The sequence below is a fragment of the Puma concolor genome, chromosome B1 (assembly GCF_028749965.1).
Source record: "Puma concolor isolate L17-30 chromosome B1, mPumCon1.1.hap2, whole genome shotgun sequence".
Lineage (NCBI taxonomy): Eukaryota > Metazoa > Chordata > Mammalia > Carnivora > Felidae > Puma > Puma concolor.
Genome location: NC_141670.1, coordinates 114,566,042 through 114,593,453, shown reverse-complemented (window position 1 = coordinate 114,593,453; position 27,412 = coordinate 114,566,042). Strand labels below are relative to the sequence as shown.

At 37.3% G+C, this 27,412-nt stretch overlaps 1 protein-coding gene and 1 long non-coding RNA gene across 4 annotated transcripts in view; one reads left to right on the top strand and one right to left on the bottom strand.

Annotated features, from left to right (window-relative positions):
* The window catches only part of LOC147581822 (uncharacterized), a 60,687-nt gene that overhangs the window by 17,913 nt on the left and 15,362 nt on the right, over nt 1–27,412 (bottom strand). The gene's annotated exons all lie outside the window — the stretch shown is intronic.
* LRIT3 (leucine rich repeat, Ig-like and transmembrane domains 3) lies at nt 263–21,839 on the top strand. The gene is made up of 4 exons (XM_025922368.2): nt 263–987; nt 3,923–4,395; nt 13,304–13,609; nt 14,979–21,839. Exons 1-4 carry the CDS (start codon nt 869–871, stop codon nt 16,133–16,135), a joined length of 2,055 nt encoding a protein of 684 aa, XP_025778153.1. The 5' UTR covers nt 263–868; the 3' UTR covers nt 16,136–21,839.

The window sequence follows — 27,412 nt, the reverse complement described above, 5'->3', positions numbered from 1 at the left end:
AAATATATTCTTTTTTTTTTTTTTTTTTTTTTTTTTAATTAATTTTTTTTTTCAACATTTATTTATTTTTTGGGACAGAGAGAGACAGAGCATGAACGGGGGAGGGGCAGAGAGAGAGGGAGACACAGAATCTGAAGCAGGCTCCAGGCTCTGAGCCATCAGCCCAGAGCCCGACGCGGGGCTCGAACTCACGGACCGCGAGATCGTGACCTGGCTGAAGTCGGACGCTTAACCGACTGCGCCACCTAGGCGCCCCGAATAAAATATATTCTTAAACCAAGATAATGGCCTTCATTACAAACAAACATGCTGCACTGAGTTGATGTGGGAGAGCTGCAGGAGACATTCTCACCAGAGCCTGGGTCCTGCTACTCAGTGGTGGATTGAAGCATTTTGCCTAAAAAATCTAGGTACTGGGTTTTGTTTACTTTGTTTTTGGAGATCACAAATGCAAAAACTATAATTTATAATGTTATATAAATAAGCTGCAGTATTTTCTAGCACCCCTAAAACATTGAATTGTTTTAAACGTTAAGTGTATCTTCACAGTATAGTAGCAATTACATTTATAGGAAAAGGATTTAATAGGCATTTCCTTGCAAATCTGGAGATGGGCAACTATTGAAATTTTCTTGACATGTGCTTGATTTTCATATTCCTTGGAATGTGTTACTTTGCTGAAACCATTTTCAAAGCCTAGGTCGATTGATCCCCTGTAAAATACACTTGAAGGTTAAGTAACTACAGATCTCAGCTAATCCCATCTAATCTGCTGTTACTAAATGGCTGTTTGCATTCTTGGCACACCAGTTTCTGAAGTTTAGGATTTGGTTTTTACTTTCTGTTCAAATAACCTCTACAAGGAGCGATGCGTCTTTCAGCATGCCTGTGCATTGTGCTCATTAGCTTTTTGGAGGGAGTGAGCTGTTCATGTCCTTCACAGTGCACCTGCGATTATCATGGCAGAAATGACGGCACAGGATCAAGGTATGCTCCTCTCCTTGCTATTAAGTGTTCTAATGATTTTTTTGGAAAAGGACTCCAACTAGGCAGCCTTATTTTGAAAGCAAATTGTTGACCAGGTATCAGAGGACAGAAGATTTAATTTACCTAAGCTTTAGCTTAATTGTGTTAATACCAGTTGCTCACTCCATTGTTTTCATTTTGAGCAATTCAGCTCTTAAAACCCTCTCAAATTATCTGAGACTCTCAAACACATTCTGTGTAACCAAAATCTTCACTGCACTCATATTCACAACCTGTCCCTTTTAGGTCAAACCACTGAAATGTGTGTGGCCAGCTCAGCTTGTTTACAGAAGGCATGAGAGGGAGGGCCAATCTAGGAGGTAACCAGAGCATTTGCTTCCCTGATTTCCCATTTCTTTTTCATGTCTTCTGGATAGACCTTAAAAAGTAGGAAGGAAGATTACAAGAGTGAATTTAGAATTGTTCATAGTTAGAATTTTTCATTTTAAGGTACTGGAGTTTACAAAGAAAAGTTGGAAAGATACAAATCAGCCTTGTCTATTGCAGACACTGGGGGGCCTCACTGAAGTTAATCTCTGGGCTGCTTTAACATCTACCTGTGGAGTGAGAATACTTACATACTAATAATGTAGTGAGTCCTTTGAGATAGAAGTTAAATGCAAAACAGAACTGTTGTTAGCTAAACCTGGTAGAACTTGATTTTGGTGGGGGGGAGGTGGGGGGGGGGAGGATATTTAATAACAACCAGATTATTTTGTGGCTTGGTTGAAGTGAACAGTGAGACTCTCATTGAAAATAATTAGTTAAAAGAATCACCCAATTTATGTCTTAAAACTATTTTTTTAATTTTTATTTTTTAATGTTTACTTTTGAGAGAGAGAGAGAGAGAGACAGAGACAGAGTACGAGAAGGGGAGGGGCAGAGAGAGAGAGGGAGACACAGAATCCCAAGCAGGCTCCAGGCTCTGAGCTGTCAGCACAGAGCCTGATGCAGGCCTCAAACCCATGAACCTGGAGATCATGACCTGAGCCAAAGTCAGACGCTTAACCAGCTGAGCAACCCAGGCCACTATATCTTACAACTTTAAACAAATAAACAATAACAAGTAAAATATATTTTTGAGTAATTTGATTTGTTATTGTTTGGACTTTACTTAACCAACTCTTTGTATCTTTTTGGGATATTCACTAAGTAGGTTAAGACAAGGAAAGAATGTAACAAATTAAAGACCTACTTGGCAAAAGATATGAAGCAGTTAATGACTAGGGACTCCGTAATTTTGAGGAAACAGCCACAGAAATGTTTATTTTTTTCCCCATGATAACCCCATTATTGATTTTATAAAAACCATAGCACATTATGCCTGGCAAGGACTCTAGAAATAATCTAGTTTGACTGCTGTCCTTTTATAAACAAAGAAACACAATCATACAGAGATTAAATGACTTGTCCCAAGGTCACAACACTGAGTTGACGCAGTGACTGGTTGATAAAGATGCTACGTCTTTCAGCTTCCTCTCCAGGCTTTTTTCCATTACGCTGGAATGCTGACTTACCATTCTGTTATAAAATAGCACCGAAAGTTGTAATTTGGAATAGAGATGAAGAAAAAGAGGTGTTCCTAGAGAATTCCAATGATTCCATAGTCTTCTCCTAAAATTACAGAAAGAAGATGATATTGTCAGCGCACTCCAGCTTTCTGCTACCTACTTCCCTTTACATTATACACTGGCTTTTAAAATTCACTGGTTTAATGTCCTGTTTTTACCAAATGGCTGTTTCATTGTTATTATGTACTACAAGTATAATAGACTGTAATTTAGACTATGCTTTGCAAAATTTTTATTGTTCATTTTTCAGCAATCCAGTGGGAGTGAGTATGAATGAGGGATAAATAAGTCTTTTTTTCAGGTTAAAATGAATCTAAATTCTCTGATTCTTCATACTTTATATCCACAGAGGGGACAGGCTTGTTTTTCTATGCCTGTTTTACAAATGCCATTAAACAAGATCACAATGTGACTTACTCAAGGTCACTTAAGTTAGTGAGTGGTAAAAGAAATAAACTTGCAGTTTCTGGTTTATTCCTTAGGCTGAAAGGAAGTCACTGGTCACATTAAAATAGAGTTCAACTTTAAGCATCTAGTGTGAACACTTGGCTTTTTTTTCTTTCTCCTTCCTTCCTTTTTAAAATTAAGTTATTTAAAAGGGATCAATTTATAACGTTAACAGGGGATTTTAAAAATATGGGTCATTTCCTAAAGTGGTTAAAAGTGTGTACTGTAGAGTTGGACAGATGTGGGTTTAATAGGTGGCTGTGTAACCCACTGGCTATATGACCTTCAGCAGTTACCGCACATTGGTGGGCCTCAGTTATTTTCTCTGTAAAAATGAGATTAATGATAAAAAATGGCAAACACCCATTATTATGTGCCAGGAAGGTATAAAATTTTACACCCATTTCAATTAATCATCCTAACAGTGCCATGTGGGAAAATGAAGTTGAGGGACTGACGTGGCTTTTCATGTCCACAAAGGAAGTGGCAGAGCTTAGATCTGAACCAAGATCAGCCTGACTCCAGAGCCGGTGCCCTTACCTATTACCCAGTATCTACCTTATAGGGCTGTTGATAAATTAGGTGGATGTGATGTGTGTTGCACAGGTCTGACACATAAAGAGTTCCATCAATAGTAGGTTGAAACACATGAAATTGCTGATATTTGATCATTTTTATCCTACAAAAATGGCCATTTCATATGATTCAACCTAAAAGAAGAAGATGATGGTGATGATGAATTATGAATAGGTCAGCCAGGCTGAACAGGTATTTTGTGAAAACGAGTAGGAAATGAAAAACTGATGCATGTTTCAAGTATTATTTTTTCACGTGGGTCTTGGAAAGCAGGTTTCCTTCCACTGCTTTTGTGACACTAGGTCGGTGCTATGTAATGACCTGGATATGAACGAGGTCCCTATGAACTTCCCTGTGGAAACTGTGAAGCTACGTATTGAGAAGACTGTCATCCGCAGAATCCCCGCAGAGGCCTTCTACTACCTGGTGGAGCTCCAGTACCTCTGGGTGACTTACAATTCCGTGGCCAGCCTTGATGCCAGCAGCTTTTACAACCTAAAGCAGCTGCATGAGTTGCGCTTGGATGGAAATTCTCTGGCCGCTTTCCCTTGGGCATCTCTGCTGGACATGCCCCAGCTGAGGACCCTGGATTTGCACAACAATAAAATAACCAGTGTGCCTAATGAAGTGGTCAGGTACCTGAAGAACCTTGTCTACTTGGATTTATCAAGCAACAGGCTAACCACACTACCACCAGATTTCCTGGAGAGCTGGTCCCACTTACTTACAACATCGTCAAGAAGCCTGGACCTTTCACCACAAAGAATTATTCTTGGTAAGCTCAGAAGCCTCTGGGCTTCTTGGGTCCAGATTATTTGCTTTGCGTGCCTTCAGCTGTTCAGCCTTTTCACATTTATTGAATTTGGCTTTTTACTCTATACTTGAGTTTTTGGTGGAATGGCACTTTATTGGTTGACTTAGGGTCAATTGACTTGTTTACCCTGTGTAACGTGTAATGGCTCTCTATGAGCGCTGGAGGGAGGGTGGCAGGCAGTATGTGTGTTGGAGGAGCGAGGAGAGTTAGTTTCATAAACTGAGAGACTGATGGTGCTGTCAGAGATACTGGGGCTGAGTGACAACACCTACCAACCTGCCCTGTTTCTGTGAACATATCAATGCTCCATGCTCTGCCACAGTCAACCTGCTCTGTTCTCTTTTCAGCCCTTCATCAGGTTCTTCAGGAGTAGAAGAGGGGCACTGGCATCTTTATGAGGTGGCAGTGGTTTAATTAATTAGGGAGAACAGCTTCCAAATTTTCTTAATCTAGAAAGAAATGATGAAGGCACCAGTTATTGGGGTCGCCTAGTGGATTTGGTCTCTTAGTTTAACTGTGATATGTTTTGTAGACTTTGATCTTGACTTTGTTTAGGTTCTATGGGTATTTGTCTTGGGTTCTTAAAGTGTAAACTCCTTTCAGTAAGTCTATCTCTTCCTTTTTTTGTATCTTCCCACAGTGCTTTGCACGGCGCTCTACACATGGCAAATGCCCGGTAAATGTGGTTGCCAGATTGAAATCAGGGAACTGAGACCCTTCTCAAGGGGTATCTGTGGGCAGTGAGGTCTTTCATACTTTTGTGTGTGACACAAGCCTGAGGCTCTGATCAAGTTGATTTCCTAAATTCTTGTTCACCCAGTAAGCCTAGGTCATTAGTTCACCATTTATGTCCATCAGGGCTGCAGGAGAGGCTGTATTTCTCAGGATGAAAGAACTGGGTCTTTGGCCAGGGAAATGACTATCAGCCTTTTGGCGTGAGAGGCAACTCGATGCTAAATTTGTGCCAGGAATTCCTATTGACCAATATCACATGCTCAAATATTTGCCAAAGCAAATTATAAATAAAGATAACTGAGATTTTTTTTTGATAAAAAGGAAAAATGCTGTGGCAGCATTTAAATGATTTTAGCATTGCTTTTGTTGAAATGTAAATACATTTTGGTGCTTATGAGACTAAAAATATGAGTGATAAAAAACAGACACGAAGAGGAAAAGTCATGTAATTTTTTATTATATGGCTATTTTTTGTTTACCTACTGTTTATCTAATATTTCAAACATTTCTATTAGAGAATAAAAGGAATATTATAGGATGGATTGGGGAAAAATATTAGTTTAATTTAACAATAGTTGTGGAGTCCTTCTTATTATGTACAGCATGACAGGCACCGTGTAAACCTGTACAGCAGTATTTATTTACTCTATTTTAGCCACTAATTTAGTCCTTATGAGTAAGACTAATAGCTAGAAATTGTCTTAAACATTGAGATTCTATTTCTCTACACATTTTTCTAAGTTTCTTTGAAAGTGACTCTTGGTTCTAATAGAATTACCAAATGGAGATCTATAGTAGAAAATAAAATCAAATTAATAAATTCTTATTAATAGCTCTCTAATGACTAGTCACTAATATTGCTAATATCATTATGAAGAATTGATTTATGGGACATTAATATTGTTACCTTGTGAGTTAAATCTGGATAAAAGTTTAGGGATCAAACTGAAAAGGGTTATGAAATCTCACAGTCCTAAGAGATAAACATCTTTATCTATGCTTCAGGGTTCAGATTGTTCAAAAGCAGATTCTTTAAAAAGGTGACATGAAAATACTTTTGGTATAACATTAAACTGAGAAATCAGGGTATGTAATTATACATATTCATGATCATAACTATTTAAAATGTGCAAAGAGGAACGCCTGGGTGGCTCAGTAGGTTGAGTGTCTGACTCTTGACTCTGACTCAGGTCATGATACCAGGGTTGTGTTGTGGGATTCAGCCCTGAGTTGGGCCCTGCACTGAGTGTGGAGTCTGCTTAGGACTCTCTCTCTCAATCTCTCCCTCTGTCCCTCTCCCCTGCTTGCAATGCTGTCTCTAAAATACAATACAATACAATACAGTACAATACAATACAATACAATACAATACAAATAAATAAAATGTGCAAAGAAAAAAATTTAAAAATACACTAGCTGCACTAGCTGGTTAATTGTCCTCTTTGGGTGGTGGGACATCTTTTCAGTATTCTATATTTTCAAAATGTTCTGCTTTGGTCATGCATTGCTTTTATAATAGTGATGATAATAATGATAATAAATAACAAAAGATATTTTGAAACATGCCCAACCATATGTGGCCGCTGATCTTAGCAAAATCATAGCCTGCTATGTAACAAAAGGGGAAAGAAATGCTCTCCTCTAATAAGAAGACTGGCTCGGGCCACCTGGGTGGCTCAGTCAGTTAAGCATTTGACTTCGGCTCAGGTCACGATCTCCTGGTTCGTGGGCTTGAGCCCCGCGTCGGGCTCTGTGCTGACAGCTCAGAGCCTGGAGCCTGCTTCAGATTCTGTGTCTCCCTCTCTCTCTGCCCCTCCTCCGCTCACGCTCTCTCTCTGTCTCTCAAAAATGAATAAATGTTAAAAAAAAATTAGAAAAAAAAAAAAAAAAGACTGGCTCATGTGTGTGAATCACGCACAGAAAACTCGGGGTTTTTCATCTGGAAAATGGAGATAGGAGGACTCACTCCCTCTTTTCTGACTCATAAGACTGTAATGAGAATATTATAAGATATTTTATGTGACAGTTCTTTAGAATATGAGGTGGACAGTCTCTGAGGTTATAATTTTAGATCAACAATAATCCGCAACAGCTGTGACTGAGATAGATGTGTCTTATAAAGAAAGACTCCTCTATTTTGGCTTTTTCTGTTATTTTAACTATATTGGAGTCTTCTAATTTCGTCATTAAAATATGGTGGTGAGAACCAGTTCTAGCTTTTCTAGAACTCAGGTTTTAACTGTAGCAATTATATCTTTCCAAGTACCCTCTAGAATTTACTTTTCTATTATTATGGTGGAACACATTCTGCTTTTATTTGTTATTGTACCGTGTTCATTATTGTTAGCAGACAGCGGTTCTGTTTGTAACCATAATAGTAATAGGTAATATTGATGGAGTGCTTACTCAAGGCCAAGTCTCGTTCTTATACTTTACATATATAACTTCTTCCAGTCTCACGTTAACCCTGTATTAAGTATCATTTCATCCCCATTTTACAGAAGAATTGAGACACAAGGTAAGCCACAAGCCCAAATTTACTCATCATACTCATGGAGCTGGGGTGTGAATACAGGCTGTTTGGCTCCAGAACCCATGTGCTTCCACACTCTTTTGTAATGTATTGTATGTAATAACACTAGAGTTAGTTTCCTCACGTATGCATTACTATCTCTTTAAATCATATATTTATTTAATATAAAAAATTAGGGAGAGGCTTTTCCATGACTCTTCTTTCTACATGAGTAAAAATATCAGCTTAATCAAATTATCCTCTAATGTATCATAAAAACATAAACAAGTGTCTTGCAAGTAAACATTTAAGTGAACTGTGAAACTAGATTGGAGTTTTGATTTGCAATACAGATAAATTTCCATGGTCTCTTTCTCCAGAATAGACAAATATTTACACAGGCAGACTGTGAGGCTCCACACTCTTTGTCTTGGAGGAAAAAGCTTGCAGTAGGAGAGGATAATAAAATGCTTTTCTGAGTGCTTTTTACTGGCACCCAAATTTTCTCAATTGCAAACATAAGTTCTTCTCCAGATTAGAATTAAGTTTGCCCAAAGGGCAGCGGCCACATGAGTATTCCCACAAAATTTTCTAAAATGGCATTAATTTAATTCAACAAACACCTGTCAGTCCCTGTTGGTATGCTTGTTCTTTGCTAGGCACCAAGGAGACAAATCCACGCAGTTAAGGCTGACTCCTTGCTAGGTGCTCTTCTAAGGACTCCCTGGCAGTATCTCAGCCTTCAGGACAATACCATAAAGTGGGTCTGTATTACCACCTTTTTACAGCTGGTGGAGAGGCAGTCAAGCTTCAAGTTCAGTTTATCTCCAGAGATATCATTCTTTTGTTTTTCAAACCTTTTCTAAATTGAGGAGTTGAAGTATAACTTACATACCATGGATCTTAAATACACAACTTAGAAAATGATGATAAAAAAAACCAAAAAAAAACAAAAAACAAACAAAAAAAAATTAAAAAAAAAAAAAAAAAAAAGAAAATGATGATAAATGCCATACCTCCACAGAACCCACACCCTCACCAAGATACGGAATAATTTTATCACACTGGAAAAGTTCCCCTTTTGTCTTTTTTCAGTCAATCTCCTCCATTCCAAGCAACCACTATTTTTTTTTCTTTTTAAAAAATTTTTAATGTTTATCCTCAAAGGAGAGAGATACAGAGCGTGAGCAGGGAGAAGCAGAGACAGAGGGAGACACAGAAGCCGAAGCAGGCTCCAGGCTCCGAGCTGTCAGCACAGAGCCCCATGTGGGGCTTGAATCCATAAACCATGAGATCATGACCTGAGCCGAAGTCGGACACTTAACTGACTGAGCCAACCAGGCACCCCTTCCACTATTTTTATTTCTATCACAGTAGGTTAATTTTGTTTGCCCTAGAATTTTATGTAAATGGAATCATCTAAAATACACTCTTGTGCCTGGCTTCTTTCATTTAGCATTATTGTTCTTGAGATTCATCCGTGTCGCTGCATGTACAGATAGTTCCTTTTGCTGAGTCATACTCAATTTTATGAATGTATGAATTGTTTATCCTTTCTCCTGTTTTTGGACACATGGGCTCTTACCAGTTTTTAGCTATTATGAATTAAGCTGCTGTTATCATTTTTATGCAAAGGTTTTTGTGGCACCTGTTTTCTATTTCTCTTGGATAAATTCCCAGGATTGAAATTGCTAGGTCCTAAGATGGCTATATAACTCCTTAAAAAACTGCCAATTTTCCAGAGGTTGTACCATTTTACATCCCCACTAGCACTGTGTAACAGTCTACTTGCTCCATATCCTCACCAACACTTGATGTTATCAGTCTTTTTCATTTCAGTCATTTCCTAGGGGTGGGTGGTCAGGGAGTGATTTCGCATTGTGATTTTAATTTGCATTTCCCTTCCCTGATGACTAATGGCATTGACCATGTTTTCATTGGGCCATTGGTCATTGCTATATTCCTTTATGCCAATATACAATTTTTAAAAGTCATTTTCTTTTTAGTATTGAATACAAGCCTTTTGTCAATTATATGTATTATTAATATTGTCTCCAAGTCTGTAGTTTGTTTATTCATTTTCTTCATGGTGTCTTTGGTAAGAAATTTTTAAATTTTAGTGACGTCTGATTTACCAGCTTTTTCTTTTATAGTTAGTGCCTTTTGTGTCTCATCTAAGAAATATTTGTCTTCCTATAAGTCACAGAAATATTCTGTTTTCCTTATAATTTTAACTATTATGTTCAGTCTCTGGCTTTATATTCTTGGCTTTTATGCTTATGACTGTGGTCCATCTCAAATAGTCTTTGAGTGTAGCGTGAGGTAGGGATTGAGGTTTTTTCCAAACAGATGTCCAGTTGTTCCAGCACCCATCTGTTGAAAAGACTTTACTTTCCCCCTTGAATTGTTAGACACTACTGTCATTACAAAACGGACTAAGGCATGGTCTTTGCTTTCAAGAGCTTATAGAATAACTTTGGTACAAGAATTTATTGCTGACTTTTCACACACACACAAAATAGCACAATTAATTCAACTACTGTGATAAATGGAAAACATTATCCTTTTAGAAAAGGAATAAGGCAAAGTTGGCTTGCCCCATCCAAGAATAGTTACATAAACTAAATTAATTAATGCAAATTACTGTGACTGTGGTGGGTGTGTTGCCTTGAAGGAATGCAGTGCAAATAACAGTTTAACTTCAGGGAGTTCTTGTACCTTTGTCCCCCAAAGGAAAAAAACAAAAAACAAAAAACACAAAACACCTGATGAATGTGTTCAGCACTCAGGTCATTATTATTATTTCAAGCTCTAAAAGTTCCTTTGACCTTGGATGTTTCAAATCTAGAATAAACATTATGTTTTTGAGGGATTTAAAATATTTTCCTGTTTTATGTAACTTTTAGACATAACTTTTAGACGTAAAAGTAGGATTCATTTTTAAGAGAATTTTGTTTCACCATTAACACATTTTTAGGACAGTTTCAAAGCATGAGTAGACCCGTTAATGTTACAGTTCTTGGATGGTTCCCCATGTAGACATTTGTGCTCCGGACATTGCTGCTTTGACGTGTTTATAGATAACAGCACTATAGCTGCCACCCGGTGGCCCTAAATATTTTTAGGTGATGAAATGAGTTACGGTGGAAGGGGTAGTAGATTAGGAGGCTAAAACATCTGGGATTTAGTTAGGACTCTAAGCTACTTACAGAATCAAGGCAGTAATCTCTTTGTGCTTTAGCATCCTCTGATGTGAGACTTGGAGAATCACACTAGCTTCCTGAGGTCAATATAAGACATACAGTGCTTGGGAATGAGATTTAAAATCAGGATACTGAGGTTCAAATCCTGACTATATTCAGTTGTGTAACGACAGGAAGACCCTTAACCTCTCTGAGTGCTGGCTTTTTCCTCTTTAAAATGATGATGATAAAAAAAAATAAAATGATGATGATACTAATATTATCTACCTCATGCTATTGTCAGGCTTGAGGTAGACAAATCCTTCAGCATACTTAGCACTGCTGGAAGACAATTTTCCATGGTGTCTCACATTTCTGTCTAGTGAGCAGGGGCACTCACTGCCTTTTGTTCTGAACTATCTTTTTAAGGATGTTTATGTAGAGAACTGCTTTGGAAGGTAAAGATGTATCTCCCTCCAGAGCAAAGGGTAGGCATGTTTACTGCCCAGTATAAAGGAGATAATAACGTCTTCCTCCAGATCTCCTTCATCTCTGACCAGAAGTCTTATGTCTTCTGCCAACTGGTCACCCTAAAGTTGGATAAAACTCAGACCCTTTACAATTCTTGACAAGTACAATATTTGTCATACAGGAAACAATAACTGTCAACTTGTTTTGTTATTCTTTTATAAAGCAAAAATTTAGCATAACAAGTGTTTTGAGAGCAAAAAGTATTATCCACATGTTAACTGTTACATGACAGAATGAATTTGATGTTTGCTGGCAAGTTGGATATTAGAGAACTGGTCATAGATTCACAGGACTAAATGTAAGAGGAAGAAGTTCAAGATAATTCATCCATGGAAGAAGTGAAATTTCTAAGATAGAAGATAAAAAAACTGTAAATTTTTATAAATTCTGGCAGAAAAATATGAACCACTCATGAAGTGCTATTCTAATAAAAATAGACATAAAGAGACATAAATAGAATTTATGAATGAAGTTAAATCTTCTAACATGGTTAGAATGTTTAAAAATTATGATTGTCTTTTCTCCTTATGAATCAATGTTATAATCCACTCCATTAGTAAAAAGCCACAACCATAAATCTTTTTGAGATAAATCTCTTTCAGCTTTGCACTTTATTTACATGGGACATCACCCTTAATATCATTAGAGAGATTTTTGTCTGACCAAAGGCTCTGAAGCACTACCTGAGATCCTTCTAGGATATTAGCAAATAATTACATACTTTCACTGTCTCTGGATTTGATTTTTGCTCTGAAGCCCTTTCTTAATTTGAGAACTTTGGAGAGGCTGGGTTTAAGAGCAATTTTATTACTCAACCCAGCAAGTTTTGGCTCCTTTATATTTAGCAGTTCTTCCTTTAGCTGTTGTCTGCCCTTCACATTTTACTACGAGCAGCAAGGAGAACCGGGCAGCAGTTTCAACACTCCGTGTGGAAGGAAATATCAATGGCTGGAACATTCATTTCCTTGAATGTGTTTTCTCCTTTCCATGTTTACCACAGGTGGCAGTGTTCTAAACTTTCTGCCACTCCATAAAAGGGTCTCCTTTCTTCTGGTTTCCAATAGTTACATTTTCCTCACTTGCCTTTAAAGCTCTCACAGACACTCTTCTTGAAGGCCAAAGCATGTCTGCTAACAGTTCTGAAAGCTGAGGCAGTCCTCCAACCGGAGGCTGTCAGCTAACTCTATTCCTTGCTGCTGCTTCTCTCTTGAAGGGGGATTTGGGTAGGGCACCTGTACGGCCCCCGTGCATGGCATTCATGGCAAGCTCTGTTCCAGCCTCTCCCAGTCTCCAGTCTTACCTCCTGACATCTCCTGCATCTCACTCTACATGCTACACAGAACTTGTCCTCCAAAGGTCTTCACATCACGCAAACCCAAGACACAGTGCAGGCAGAGTTAGGTGTCTCTCTACACCCTCCAATACCTACGGTAATAGAAGTACTTTCATAACATGCTAGAAATATCTCTATTAGTGTATTTATAGTATTCTGTGGTACTTGGATTAGAATCTTGGCTCAGATGCTGATTAGCTATGTGGCCTTGGTCAAATCATTTGATTTCTCTATATCTCAGCTTCTTCATTTTTGAAATGAGGACACTAATACTCTTCTTCACAGGATTTTTGGGATTAAATAATAGAGGTACATCCTTAGAACAGAGACCTGTACAGAGTAAATGCTCAGTAAATGTTGGCTACAATCATTAATGGTCGGAAATGACAGGCTATGTTCATTCAGGTAGCCAGATTGTAGGGCAAAACTGACAGAGAGGTGACTCCCCTTTCATCTCTCAAAGCACTTCTGTTTTTAGGGAGACAGCGCAAATGCTTGCTTGCCCAAGTGACTATGATGTAAACTGAAGTCATCTGTTGATAACCTTTATCAATCTTTTCCTCCCTTCTGGTTTAGGTCTGCAGGACAACCCTTGGTTCTGTGACTGTCACATTTCTAAAATGATCGAGTTGTCAAAAGTTGCTGACCCTGCTATAGTGCTTCTTGATCCACTGATGATATGTAGTGAACCTGAGCGCCTGACAGGGATTCTATTTCAGCGGGCTGAGTTGGAACAGTGTTTGAAGCCATCAGTGATGACGTCGGCCACCCAGATCACATCTGCTCTGGGCAGTAATGTTCTGCTGCGGTGTGATGCTACTGGCCAGCCTACTCCACAGCTCACGTGGACCAGATCTGACAGCTCACCAGTTAATTATACAGGTATTTTCTTAATTTAGGCCTATAAAACAAGTTTGCAAAGGTCTAATTGAAACTCATGGTTTTGTGTGATTTGAAATTGGCTAGTTAATTCTAATAAAATACACCAAAATTATTGGGTGAAAGGACTTTGAAAAGTTCATTTTATTCGTTAATCTTTTCCTCAGTTTATCTGACTAACTATGTAGATGAAATTAGATAATCTGATTTTTAGACAGAAACAACATGATCCAATGGATGGATGACTGCAAATAAGGCCTTTGTCTTGCTGCATCATCTTGGGATATGGATCACTTTCAAATGTATATCTATTACAGTTTTCTTTAAAAAAGATTTTAATATAGGTTTCCCATTTTTTAATGAGTATTCAAATCATTATTTAAATTACATGCAAACCTTATTATGAAACAAAAAGTATATAATTTTTAGAAAAATTGGTTACATAGACTTTTCAGATCCTACTCTGACCAACTCAGTGCTTTGGCTTTAGTTTCAGTAGTGATATTCTGATTAATTAGAGTGATATATTTTAAAAACTCACTGAAGCTAAATGTAAATCAAGATAGAAATAAAGAAACCTGATGGAATAAAAAATAGCTAAGGCCTAATATTCTTATAAATAGACAGTAAAAGGCCCACAGCTTAAGGTAGCAAGCTAAATTCTGGGATCCTAGGATAGTGCTCAGTACATTATTATTCTTCATAAAGATTCAGAAACCAAGACAGAATGGTAATATGTTAGATTTTAGTCTTTAGGAAAGTAAAATTCCAATTTTGCAAAAACTGTATATTATTCTGCAAATAATAGAATCCATGGTTTACTAATTTATTTAGATTAACTATTAAATGAAAGATTGAGAATACTAATTTTGACTCCTCTATGCCAGAAAGTTATCTGCTATGGCAGCCGCCTATGTAGATAGATAGCATTTTATTACAATGAAAAAATATCTTGGGAAATATTTAAGTAAGATCTTATAATAACCATTTCATAGTGAGTTAAAATTAGAAACGATCTTTGAGACCACTTTGTCTTCTCTTATTTTAAAAATATAGTAACAGAGGCTTAAAGACACCAATTGACTTGTCTGAAATCAAACACTAATTCATGGACTAACGTTTACTAAAACCAAGTCTCCCAATTCATAGCCCCCCATGTCTTTTTAAAATACCATTCCCCATATAGACCTCATGGAACCCAGCATATCAAAGACCTCCATGTAGACAATTTACAGAACTTATCACCTGCCATCAGAGATTTGCAGTGTGCCATTTCCCTCTTGGTTTATGTGAAAGGGATACATGTAGAACCAGATAGGTTGGCATGTTGCTTGAGTTTTTCCTCACAGAGTATATATATTTTTTCTTACAGTAATTCAGGAATCTCCAGGAGAAGGAGTCAGATGGTCCATAATAAGTTTGACAGGCATTTCTTACAAGGATGCTGGGGATTACAAATGTAAGGCCAAAAATTTGGCTGGGATGTCAGAAGCTGTGGTTACTGTGACAGTGGTTGGTGTTGTCACAACCACGGTATTATCAGACACCTCTGAAAGAACTGGAGATCACCTTGAGCAAAGAGCCCAGCCAGGATCTAGATCTACATCCATACCTGGTTCACTGTCATCTCCTTGGTCCTCTAACTCATCTTCTTCCCCTGCTTCTTCCATTTTTCTTTCTACTTCTACTTCCTCTCCTCCCTCCACTGCTTTCTTCTCCTTATCTCCTTTCCTCTCCTCCATTGCATCTTCAATCACAACTCTAAGCACCAGAATTTCAACAAAGCCCACCATGGCCAGCCAGCAGTCATTCCAGCTCCGCCCAGATGGGAAAAGAAATGTAAAGGCGGAGATAGGTGGAAGTAAGCTTCCTTCAGCTAGTGCAAGTAAAAATGAAGAGTTGGCGTCATTGGATCAAGCAATGCCAATGGAGACAAATACCACAATAGAAAATCTCAGAGTAGTCAGTGAGACTGAAGAGAGTGTGACATTGATGTGGAACACTGTCAACACTACACGTAAGTCCGAGGTGACTGTGTTGTATTCCAAGTATGGTGAGAAGGACCTGCTGCTGCTGAATGCAGACTCCAGCAAGGACCAAGTAACCATAGATGGCTTGGAGCCTGGCAGGCAGTACATAGCATGCGTCTGTCCAAAGGGAGTGCCTCCCCAGAAGGACCAATGTATCACTTTTTCTGTTGACAGAGTCGAAGAAGAAGGTGATTCTCAAGTGTCTTTCCTTATCGTGGTGAGCGGTACTGCCTGTGTTGTTGTCTTGCCATTGATATTTTTCCTGTTGTACAAAGTTTGTAAACTGCAATGTGGGTCAGAATCCTTCTGGGAAGATGATTTGGCAAAAGAGACTTATATTCAATTTGAGACCCTGTCCCCCAGGTCTCAAAGTATAGGGGAACTTTGGACACGAAGGCACAGAGATGATTCTGAAAAATTGCTGCTTTGTTCTAGGTCAAGTGTGGAATCTCAGGTGACCTTTAAAAGTGAAGGTTTGAGACCAGAGTATTATTGCTAAGGTTTTACAACTCAGGCACATGTGAAGTCCATAAAATTTCTTCCGCACAATTAAGGATCTGAGGATGTGGTTGACCCTCTGTTTGGATGACTTTTGGACAGATTTTCACATCCTCTATGAAAATCACAAATGGAGTGCTTTTAATTGTGCTTAAAAAAAATACCATGCGAAGGGCACTTGGCTGGCTGTCAATAGGGCATGTAACTCCTGATCTCGGGGTTGTAAGTTTGAGCCCCATGTTGGGTGTAGAGATTACGTAAAAACTACCATGTGACTTCCGAACTAAAAAGACAAATAGTCTGGGTTTTTGTTATGTGGAAGATGTCCATAGAAATAATGTTTAGGGTACTGCTTAATAAGTTAATAGTATGTTTTAGGATAGTGCTTAGTTCTTAAAAATAAATTCATGTGAGAATAGTTGTCAAAAAGTAAAGTCTGAATTTTAAAAAGATAGTTTTCCAAGAAGTAAATATTAGCATAACCAGGTAAGCCTTGATGTTCATTCATGCTTGAAGTGCTTTATGGCATTTGCTGTGGCTATTTACTGCCATTGCCTACTAGGCGAGAGTGGGAAAGTATAGAATTTTGCATTCATTAAGGTTAAATGCAACCCATTGGAGAGGGAGGGCGCTAGCTCTTGGTACCATTATGCATTACAATACTGTACGGTTGTATTAATATTGCAAGAAAAAACTTCCCTTATCATTAGAAACATAGGTATTAGGAAAAATAAGTTTAAAAGGAGGATTGTGAACATAGTAAGTCCATTTCTAAAAATAGTAACCATTGCATTCTAATGCATTTGCTAACAGACTGTATGAATCTTTTTAAAAACATAAGTGCTCATTTTGAAACAATCTCCTTAATATTTTGATATTCACTCTTCTCTTCCCCTCCCTCTTCTCTTTCTCTCCCTCTCCCTTTCTTCCTTCATTTCTTTTTTTTCCCATTCTGCTTTGTCAGAAGATATTCAGGTAGTCAAAGGACCACAGCTAAGTTGTTTGTCCTTTGCCAGGTTATATTTTGTTTTGTTTTGTTTTTTAAATATAATTTACTGTCAAGTTAGCTAACACACAGTGTATACAGTGTGCTCTTGGTTTTGGGGGTAGATTCCCATGATTCATCGCTTACATACAACACCCAGTGCTCATCCCAGCAAGTGCCCTCCTCAATGCCCATCACCCATTGCCATGTTATATTTTGATTTCCTGGATAAAGGGAAGAACTCTGAAAATTCTTTTTAGATCTGAAAAGGATGTTTTAGGATCTTGAAGAGCAGCTTCAATGGATTAATTTGGTCAGATTTTCTAGGTCAAAAACATCACGGAAATTGAATTGGAGGGGGGCATATAAATAGATAGGAAAGGGGCGTCACACATAACATTTATGTTTTTTTTTTTTAAAGAAGTTTATCACCACCTTTACTAAAGATTATATTCCCTTTACATCAGAGATTTTGGAGTACAGAACAGATTTATAAAGGTGTGTCAGGAGTTCTGAAATACCCTGAGAAGCAAGTTCTAAGAAAATCCTGTATTTTTCATAAGGAATAGACAGGCTTTAATGTAACACATTGTGAAAATTATAATACAGGCAGCTGGATAATGAAAAATCATTCATTCCAAATGGCTCTTAATTAAAAAGGAAAAATATTTCTAGTTTAGGAATATTCTGCATATTATGAGGAGACCAGCATGGATGGATGGCCTGTCCAGAGCTCCCAAATGTCCCCTTCTTGTATAATTTCCTTTCTTTTCCTTCTCTTTCCTTTCCAGCCCATTCTTCTTTGGTGCTTTCATCACTGAGTGCATTGTCTAATCATCTAATGATTTAAAATTTAGTATGAATTGTTAAGATTTGTTAGAAAGATACCTTTTACAGGCAATTTTGTATTTCACTTCAAGTTGTTGGCTCAACTTATTTTGAATTAATAGATTGCAAAAACTTGCATTTCTTTACTCTAAAGACCTCATGGAGTTCACTGCCATATTTAAAGGGTTCATATAAACAGACTGCCAAAATACCACTACATTAGAAATGATGACTACAGGAGAATGTTACAGATTACTGAGCCAAATGGGACCCAGACTTTACAAAGGTATGTTATTTGTCAAGACAGGAAACTTGGGACACCCTGATGAAGTAAAGTACTGACTTCCCTCGTAGTCAAAATCAAGTGATGAGGTGCCTGAGTGGCTTAGTTGGTTAGGTGTCCAGCTTAGGCTCAGGTCACGATCTCATGGTTTGTCAGTTTGAGCCCGTGTTGGGCTCTCTGTTGTCAGCGTGGAGCCTGTTTCAGATCCTGTGCCTCCTTCTTTCTCTGTCTCTCTCCTATTTGTACTCTCTCAAAAATAAATATTAAAAAAAAAAACAAGTGAGGCCTACACTTATTTTGACTAATGAGGAAAAGATATTTGCTGGTGTGGAGAAGAGAAAGCACCTCTGTCATCTTCAACTTGGACTTGGTACATGAAGTAAGTCCTAAGTAATCTGTTACTAATAGTGAAAGGACTAAAATTGTAAATAATCTACTTTCTAAAAATACATACATTTGAGTGTAAAGTTATCCTGATAATATCACTGCTCTTATGTTCTTACAAGTATGCTTTCTTCCTTCCTTCTTTCTTTTCTTTTCTTTTTTTTGAGAGAGAGAGAGAGAGAGAGAGAGAGAGAGAGAGAGAGAGCAAGCAGGGGAGGGGCAAATAGAGAGGAAGAGAGCAGGCTCCAAGCTCAGTGTGCAGCCTGATGTGGGGCTCGATCCCATGACCCTGGGATCATGACCTCAGCTGACATCAAGAGTTGGACTCTTAATCAACTGAGCCACCCAGGTGCCCCACAAGTATACTTTCCTGAGTGGGAAAAAAAGGTTGACATGGCAAGCAGCATGGAATCCTATATAATCAGCAGCCTGTTTATCAATGTTACCTTAAGCACTGTGGAGAGTGATCATAACTGATACATAACCAATACACATGACAATTAAATATGATTACAATGTTTTACTTTCAGATAAGATATATTTGAGGTTTGTAAAACTTGGGTAACTGGTGAGGGTGTGTCACATGTGAGACTATAAAAAATGATATGCTATGACATAAAAAATGTTGAGAACTCCAAGCTAATGTTTATTATGGCCAGAAAAGAAAATCCTGGACTTCAGAGTCAGACAAGTGCCCCGGACTTTGGGAAACTTACAAAAAGTTCAAAGAAAAAAAAATGTTGGCCCACAGACTTGAGTTTCAAAAAGGGAATATGGCTAACAAAGGGAGAATTTAAAAACCCAAAAACTTTTAGCTGAAAAATTATGAAATAATTCAAATAAAACAGGAGACAGCTCAGGAAAGCTAAATGGCTGTCTACTAATCTAAAAGTTTAAATCATATATATATATATATATATATATATATATATATGCAAATCTATTATGAAAGTGTCATAAATAAAGGCCCCCAGTAAACTGAGGATCAAAAATATGGTTGACTCGGGGCACCTGGGTGGCTCGCCGGTTAAGCGTCAGACTTCGGATCAGGTCATGATCTCACAGTTTGTGGGTTTGAGCCCCGTGTTGGGATCTGTGCTGACAGCTCAGAGCCTGCTTCAAATTCTGTGTCTCCCTCTCTCTGCCCCTCCCTCACTCACACTCTGTCTCTTGCTCTCAAAATATAAATAAAACATGTAAAAAATATATATATACATATATGGTTGACTAGAAGAAACTGTAAGGCGTTTTTTGTTGTTAAAAAGAAAAAGGAAATAATAAGTGTACTGTTTAGAGATGATAAGAGAAAGTATATCAGAGAAGTAGCAGAATCATTCAACTCCTATTTTTTCTTCTCCTTTCTAAATGGGTTTTAAAACTGAATATGGAGAAGAAACTGAAAAGTGAAAATTTTAGCCCAGGATAGATAAGGAGTTATGAGGCCAGATATATTACTAGGGTGGTAAAAGAATTTTCAGCCATCATCTCAAAGCTACTGTTCAGTAGCCTTTGAAAAGTCATGGCAAATAGGAGAGATACCACAAGACCACAAGTGACTAACTTTCATGTTTATTTTTGAAGAGGAGAGTAGGGTGGGTTCTGGAAATTACAGGCAACTTGATTCATGTTTGCAGAATTGACAACAGATTGTTAAAAGGCTTGTTTTTGAGCATTCAGAAATGAATATTATGGTCATTAGCAGCCAACAAATATCAACTAAGGAGAAGCTTTAATAAACCAGAATTGCCTGTTTTTTTTTATGAGGTTACTAGGCAGATCAATCAAAGGACTGCTTGAAAATCAAATAGCAGCTAGCTATTGTTATTTGTCTTGCCTTGATGGAGTAATATGGGTTGCTTCCTCTCAAGAATGTCTAGTAATGGCTTTAAATAACATGAGAAAGTGTCTGCTAGGGTGCCTCTACCCTATTTAGCGTTTTGTAAATGACTAGATAAATACAGACTTCTCAACTCTACAGAGGACATGAAAATAGACAGGGTGTCTTATGTTGGTGCTTCTCAAACTTTTCCTAATGGAAGGGGAAAGTGAACGTACATCTGAGAAACCAGAACAACTATTCTAAGTGGCTGCCAAAAGAGACATTTCTCTTAATTATTTTGTCTTAATTGAAAACCATGTGATTTTCCACTCTATCTCAGAATTTTTAAAAATATAGAGCAATTCTCTGTCTAATCAATTTCTTTTCTTTTTTTTCTTTTTTTTTGGGGGGGGGGTAAAAACTGGCATCTCTGTGTCTTTGAATATCTTGGTACATATTCTCCAAGGTGCTCTGCTTATCTTCATCCACGTCAATTATAGAAACCTCAAATAGAATAGGGTAAAAAACAGAGAACTGTGGCTCTCTATTAGAGATTTTTTTTCATAGCTGAATAAAGCTATCAATGAACACATTTATATGATAGGTGAAGACACCAAATCTTGAAAAGGATCTTAGATGACTTTTTAGTAGAATTAAATCTAACAGGGACAATATTAAATTTTGCATTTAAATTGGCACAAATATGAATGTTCAAGTGATAAAAAAAATCTATGACTTAAGATTTTAAATTTAGATTTAGAATGATTACAATCATTCTATGAACCAACAGAGTTATTTAATTGCTAAATATGGTAGCATTAAGTTACTTTAATATAAGTAGTAGGTAGATCAAGAAAGGTAACAGTCCCTCTATACTCTACATTAATAAACCATTTCTACAGGAGCAAATTTAATTTTTGGTGCCATAACAGGGACCTTGATAAACTATGGAGTATCCACAGGAAGGCAAAACCAAGATCACCAAGCATCTAGAAACTTTATCATGCAAGAATGTGTTAAGAACTGGGGTGCCTGGGTGGCTCAGTTGAGTGTGCAACTCTTGGTTTTGGCTCAGGTCATGATCTCAAGGTTTGTGGGATTGAGCCCTACATTGGGCTCTGTGCTGGCAGCATGAAGCCTGCTTCGGATTTTCTCTCCCCCTCCCGCCGCCCCTCTCCCCGCCTTCTCTCAAAATAAATAAATAAACTTAAAAAAAGAAAGGGTTAAGAACCTAGAAGGACACTGTAGACTATAAGTCCTCTGGTCAAACACTTGGACTGTAGCAGAGAGACAGAAAAATTAATAAAAGTATATTCTTGGTTTTAGTTGAAAGAGAATGCTAATATTTGTCTTGATGAGTAGCCACTTTTTGTTTAATTTCTAATAAAATTGATTTTGTATATAAACACCTGACTCTTGATTTGTTTAAGTAGTGAAACAAATTAGGCTATATTCCCAGTGCATATTTTGGTGTTGTTTTCCTTTTATGCAGTTAATTTCAACTAAGTGGTTGGATGAGAGTTACTGTAATTTTTTCTCTTTGGTGTAGAATATAATATTGATGATTTCTATCTTAATTATTCAGGGAAAAAAATCCTCAATGTTTATGTATTATTTTGGTACAATTTGCAAGCACAATCAAGTCCTTAGAGAAAAGCAGAAACTTTCCTATCATTGCCATTATTTTAATACATTGTTTATTAAGGGTGTTGTTTTTGTCTTATGGAATTTCCCAAGTGTTTAACATTAAGACAGTAGTAAATGCTTAGAGTAATTGCATTGATATTCACTGACACTGAATTCCTTATTATACTTTCTGTGATCCCTAGGAGTAATGAAAAAAGGTAAAAGTACAGAAGAATTGTAAGAGAAAACATCTCAGAAGGCAAGAGAGCAGGTCTGAAGGATAATGGCTGCCCCTGGAATCCTAGTATCTCCATGCATCCTTCCAAAAATCATCACCCCAAAACTATTAGTTTGACAAAAAAAAATGCAAATAAAACCACATATGACCCATATTTTTAGCATTAGGAGAGAACAGCATAAAATACGAATTGCCTGTGAAAGAAATAAACATCAAATTCCAATGAATGCCCTGCCATTGCTGGAAACTGGTAAGTATAGAGAACAGGAGAAGGAAGTCTTAAGGGACTGCAAGAAAGAAGAGAGCTGAGTGTATATGTGAAGGAAAAACACAAAACCACCAGAAAATGAAAAGCAAACATCAAGTGCAAATACATGGACCTCACATCTGAGACTTGGTAGTTCCTAGCATAAGCTACAGGGAAGAGGCATGCAAATGAGTGGGACCAGAGTTAGAAGCCTTGGAAAAGCATTACTTTTAGGGGAGAAGGAGTTAGAGAAAAGCGGTACTTGTCAAAGGCATGGTAATAAAGAAAAGAAAGAAGCAAAAGGGGGGAAATTAAAGCAAATGCACTGATGTTGATCATTTAACACATTTAATTGTAGAGCAAAGACTAAAACAAGAGTGGGTACATGAGTGGAAGAATTGTATGTGAACAGTGTACAAACTGACAGAGTAGAAAGAATGCAACTAAAAAATGAGAGGAGAGGAAATAGAGAAATAGGAGAGCAGAAGATTAATTGTCTGCTATATAAGTAAAATGTTGGAGTCAAAGACTACTATTTAAAAATTATAGACCAGGGGTGCCTGGGTGGCTCAGTAGGTTCAGTGTCCAACTCTTGATTTCAGTTCAGGTCATGATCCCAGGGTTGTGAGATTCAGTCCCATGTCAGGCTCTGTGCTGAGCATGGAGCCTGCTTAAGGTTCGTGTTCTCTCTCTCTCTCTCTCTCTCTCTCTCTCTCTCCACCCCTCTCCCCCACTCGCGTGCTCTCTAAAATAAAAAAAATAAATAAAATTATAGACAAGATAGCAAAATGTTAAGTAGGAAAGAAGAGAATTAAAGACCCCACTATAAAAGACCCTTTAAAACAAGAACAAATGCATGCCTTCCTAAAAGCCAAGAGAATTTAAAAAAAGGGGGGAGGGGCAAGCAAAACACCAAACAGAGAAAGATTAAAACTATTTGTTTCTAAAAACAAAGCAAAATATCCTCAGGGTTTCCAAGCAAAAAGGTCAACTTAGTTTTAAGGTTAGAAAAATTAGGTAGCATCAGACTTCTAAAAAACAACATACTAAACAATATACAGCAGAGCTGCTTTTTGAGGAAACTCAGGGGAAACAAAATGCAAGCCAGGAATTTTCTATACTTAACTTTAAGTCTATAGAAGATAGAAAGCTATTTCCCCCTTTTCCTAAGAGGTTTAAACTTAGTGTTTTAAAACATATTTTGCACATAATTTTGTTAGGGAGGAACTTGGAAAGAGCTTAGCTGAGTTGTTAATTTCTTTTCTTCTTTTATTTTAAAATAATAGTCTGCCTCTTTTTCACTTTTTTTAATGTTTATTTATTTTAAAGAGAGAGAGACAGAGCCCAGGTTGGGGAGGGAGAGAGAGAGAGAGGGAGACACAGAAACCAAAGCAGGCTCCAGGATCTGAGCTGTCAGCACAGAGCCCAACTAGGGGCTTGAGCTCATGAACCATGAGATCATGACCTGAGTTGAAGTCAGACACTTAACTGACTGAGCCACGCAGGTGCCCCTAGGTTGTTCATTTTTGATGCTATGGTATCAGCTGAGATGGCTTGGGGGACTCTGTACTTGAAACTGTACTCAGTTTCAGGGACTCTGTACTTGGTCTCTGTAGCTGAGTTGTCAGAAATCCTATATGGTGGTTCAGGGATTCAAGCAACCAAATCAGAAACTGACAGTCCTCCTACAAGATATACCCACAATAACATATTCTGTTGATGTAAGTAGGTATACAGCCAAATCCATAATCAAAGGGGAAGGTAAATAGAACCCAACTGTCAATAGAGTGTGTAAGAAATGTATGGCCATCATCTTCGATCCAGCAAGTAGAATTTCCCACTTAGATATTAAAACAACAACAACAACAACAACAACAAACAACTCTTGATGAAAGCTAAAATATGAGCAGAAATTTCAGAATTTCTGAGAAACAGTGATAATTTAAAATTCTATATATAGAAATCAAGTACTTAAAAAAGCAGTGAGCAGAATACTCATAAGTGGCAAATACACACGTCAATAAAAATAGAAGTGATTAAAGTAAGCAAAACAGATAGTTTAAAAAGGAGAATATTTCAGATCATATCATTTATGAATAGTAATGCAAAAAATCCAAAATCAAATTTTAGTGAACTGACTTCAACACCACATTAAGGAAACATCATGACTAAGAAGGGTTTATAAAGAAATGCAGGGTTCATTCAATATTAGGAAGTCTATTAATATAAAGTTCTATATTAATAGTTCCGAAAAAGCCTTTGACAAAATTCAACACTATTCCTAAATAAAGACTCTCAAAAAAAAAAAAGGTGAATACTTCCTTTACATATAATGTTCATATATCATAGATTGTTGATTGATAAATGTCATATATTTTGATATGATTAAGGTTAACATATATACACATATATTAATGTATATACCCTCACATATATGTGTGTATGTGCCCATATGTGTACACACACACACACACACACACACACACACACACACACACAAAGGTAACATTTTACCTAATGTGAAAACACAAAGACATACCACCAAGGACAGGAACAAGGCAAGAATACCTACTGTCTCCACTATTATTTAACATCGTACTAGAGGTATTAACCAACTCAATTAGATAAGAGAAAACAAAATTGGAACAACAACAACAAAAAAGGAAGTAAAATTATCTCTACTTGCAGATGATGTTATAGCAATGCCTGAAAACCTAAAGAATTAGTGACAAAAACTCAAAAATCAGCAAGGTGGCAGCATATAAAATCAACACACCAAAATTAAAAACTTTTGTATATACAAATAATAACCTTGGAAAAGAAAACCTTGTTTACAATAGCCAAGACAAATCTAAAATATTTAGGAATAAATAAAATGTGAAGTATTTAAAATTTACTTAAGGAAAAATCGAACCTGGAAGATATAAAAATAAATTTGAACAAAAAGACAGGCATTCCTTATTCCTGAGTAGGATGTTTCAACACCATCAAGATATAAGTTATCTCCAAGTTAATTTATAAATTTAATATCCCAATAAAAATACCAACAAACTGTGTTTTTCTGGAGGTAGACACTACTTAGAAAAAAAGGGAGGTAATAAAACATACACACATATATTTGCTTATTCTTTCAAAGGAACACAGGTAACAAAAAGCATTGAAACAGATTGCCTACTAAGGATGTGCGTGGAGAATTAGGGGGTGAGGTGGGGGTGGTTTAGTGTGGAAAGAATAGGGGAAAGAGTACACTTTTGTGAGTATACTTTTCGAAAATGCTTTCCTTTCGGAAGCTTATTCATGTTCCATATATTCAAAAATTACAATTGAAACCACAAGTATGGGAAAATAAGAACATAAATTAAATGCAAACAAAAACAAAATATTCAAACTGTATTTCCGATTCGTAATCTGTCTACATTGAAGGGGGGGAGAAATAGTTCAAATATGTTTTTCATTTTTGTTTTAAATTAAAATTTTAATTTTAAGATAATTGTAGACTAACATGTAGTGGGGAGAGGCTAGGATGCTTCATTACAGAGTGGCAAGGATCAAAGTCTAAGCTCCTCACCTGGCTTTTGCTTCAGTGAAGATGGGGCCCCAGTTTTGTCTTCAGTATCTGACTGGAGTAAACTGGTTATTGTCCAAAAGTTTCCTGTCTTGCTAAGCTGCGCTTTCCTAACTCTTTGGCTAGAGAAAGCAGCCTTTTGTTGTTTTTGTCTATGCTTGTTGGCATTTCTGGATCGCCAGCATCATCAGCTCCAAGTGTGGCATACAGAAGCCAAAAGGAAAAGCCAGGGAACTCATCACCATGTTGTCCCTTGGGTCTTAAGTGCCTGGCTAGTCTGCCTTCTCTCCATGTTTCAGAGTCTTCTGTTTACGTATAAAGTCCACATTATTAGTTGTAATGAACAGAATAAAGAAAAGTATATATTCTGTCTTACTAAAAATGGAAGTTTTTCCCAAGTGACTTTCGAATATAGTCCTTTTACTCCATAATCTTGGTCCAGGGGGGAAAAAAGACCCACAAATGAATCTTGAAGCCTTTCTTTTTTCTGGTATAAGCATAACAATTCTAAAATGATTTCCTATGCATTGTAGGAATAAAGGATGAGTGAATGGGTTGATATTCTTGGAAAACAAGATTTATACTGTGCAGGAAGATGCAAATAGGGGGGAAAGAAAGGCAAGGAAAAACTTGGTCGGGTGGATTGAAATTTGGAATTGAAGGTATGAACTGATTATTTCATCTATCTATCCATCCATCCATGCATCCATCTACATATGTTTGCCTCTTTTTGCTCTTTGCCTTTTGAACCAGCTATAAGCAATTATATTCTAATAGTAATCAGCACATTTAGTCCCCAAATCTTGCCTACTAAATACCATTCCCCATTAAAAGGAACATTCCTTGGGCGCCTGGGTGGCTCAGTCAGTTAGGTGTCCGACTTCGGCTCAGGTCATGATCTCATGGTCCGTGAGTTCAAGCCCCGCATCGGGCTCTGTGCTGACAGCTCAGAGCCTGGAGCCTGCTTTGGATTCTGTGTCTTCCTCTCTCTCTGCCCCGCCCCACCTCACGCTCTGTCTCTCTCTGTGTCTCAAAAATGAATAAAGGTTAAAAATAATTTAAAAAAAAATAAATAAAAGGAACATTCCTTGTAGAAACACCTGATTTCAAGACTGTGGTAGGGAAGGTAAGAGTTGAAACAGAAGCATCTTGAGTCAGAATATAAAGAAGTGCTAAAAAAAAAAATGATGGGGTAATGTGAAAAACCCCCTTGAAACCATTTTGAAGCTACTTCTCCTGGCTAAATCTGAGACAATCTGAACACAAAAATAAGCAAAGACAGTAATGAATTATAACCCACTTA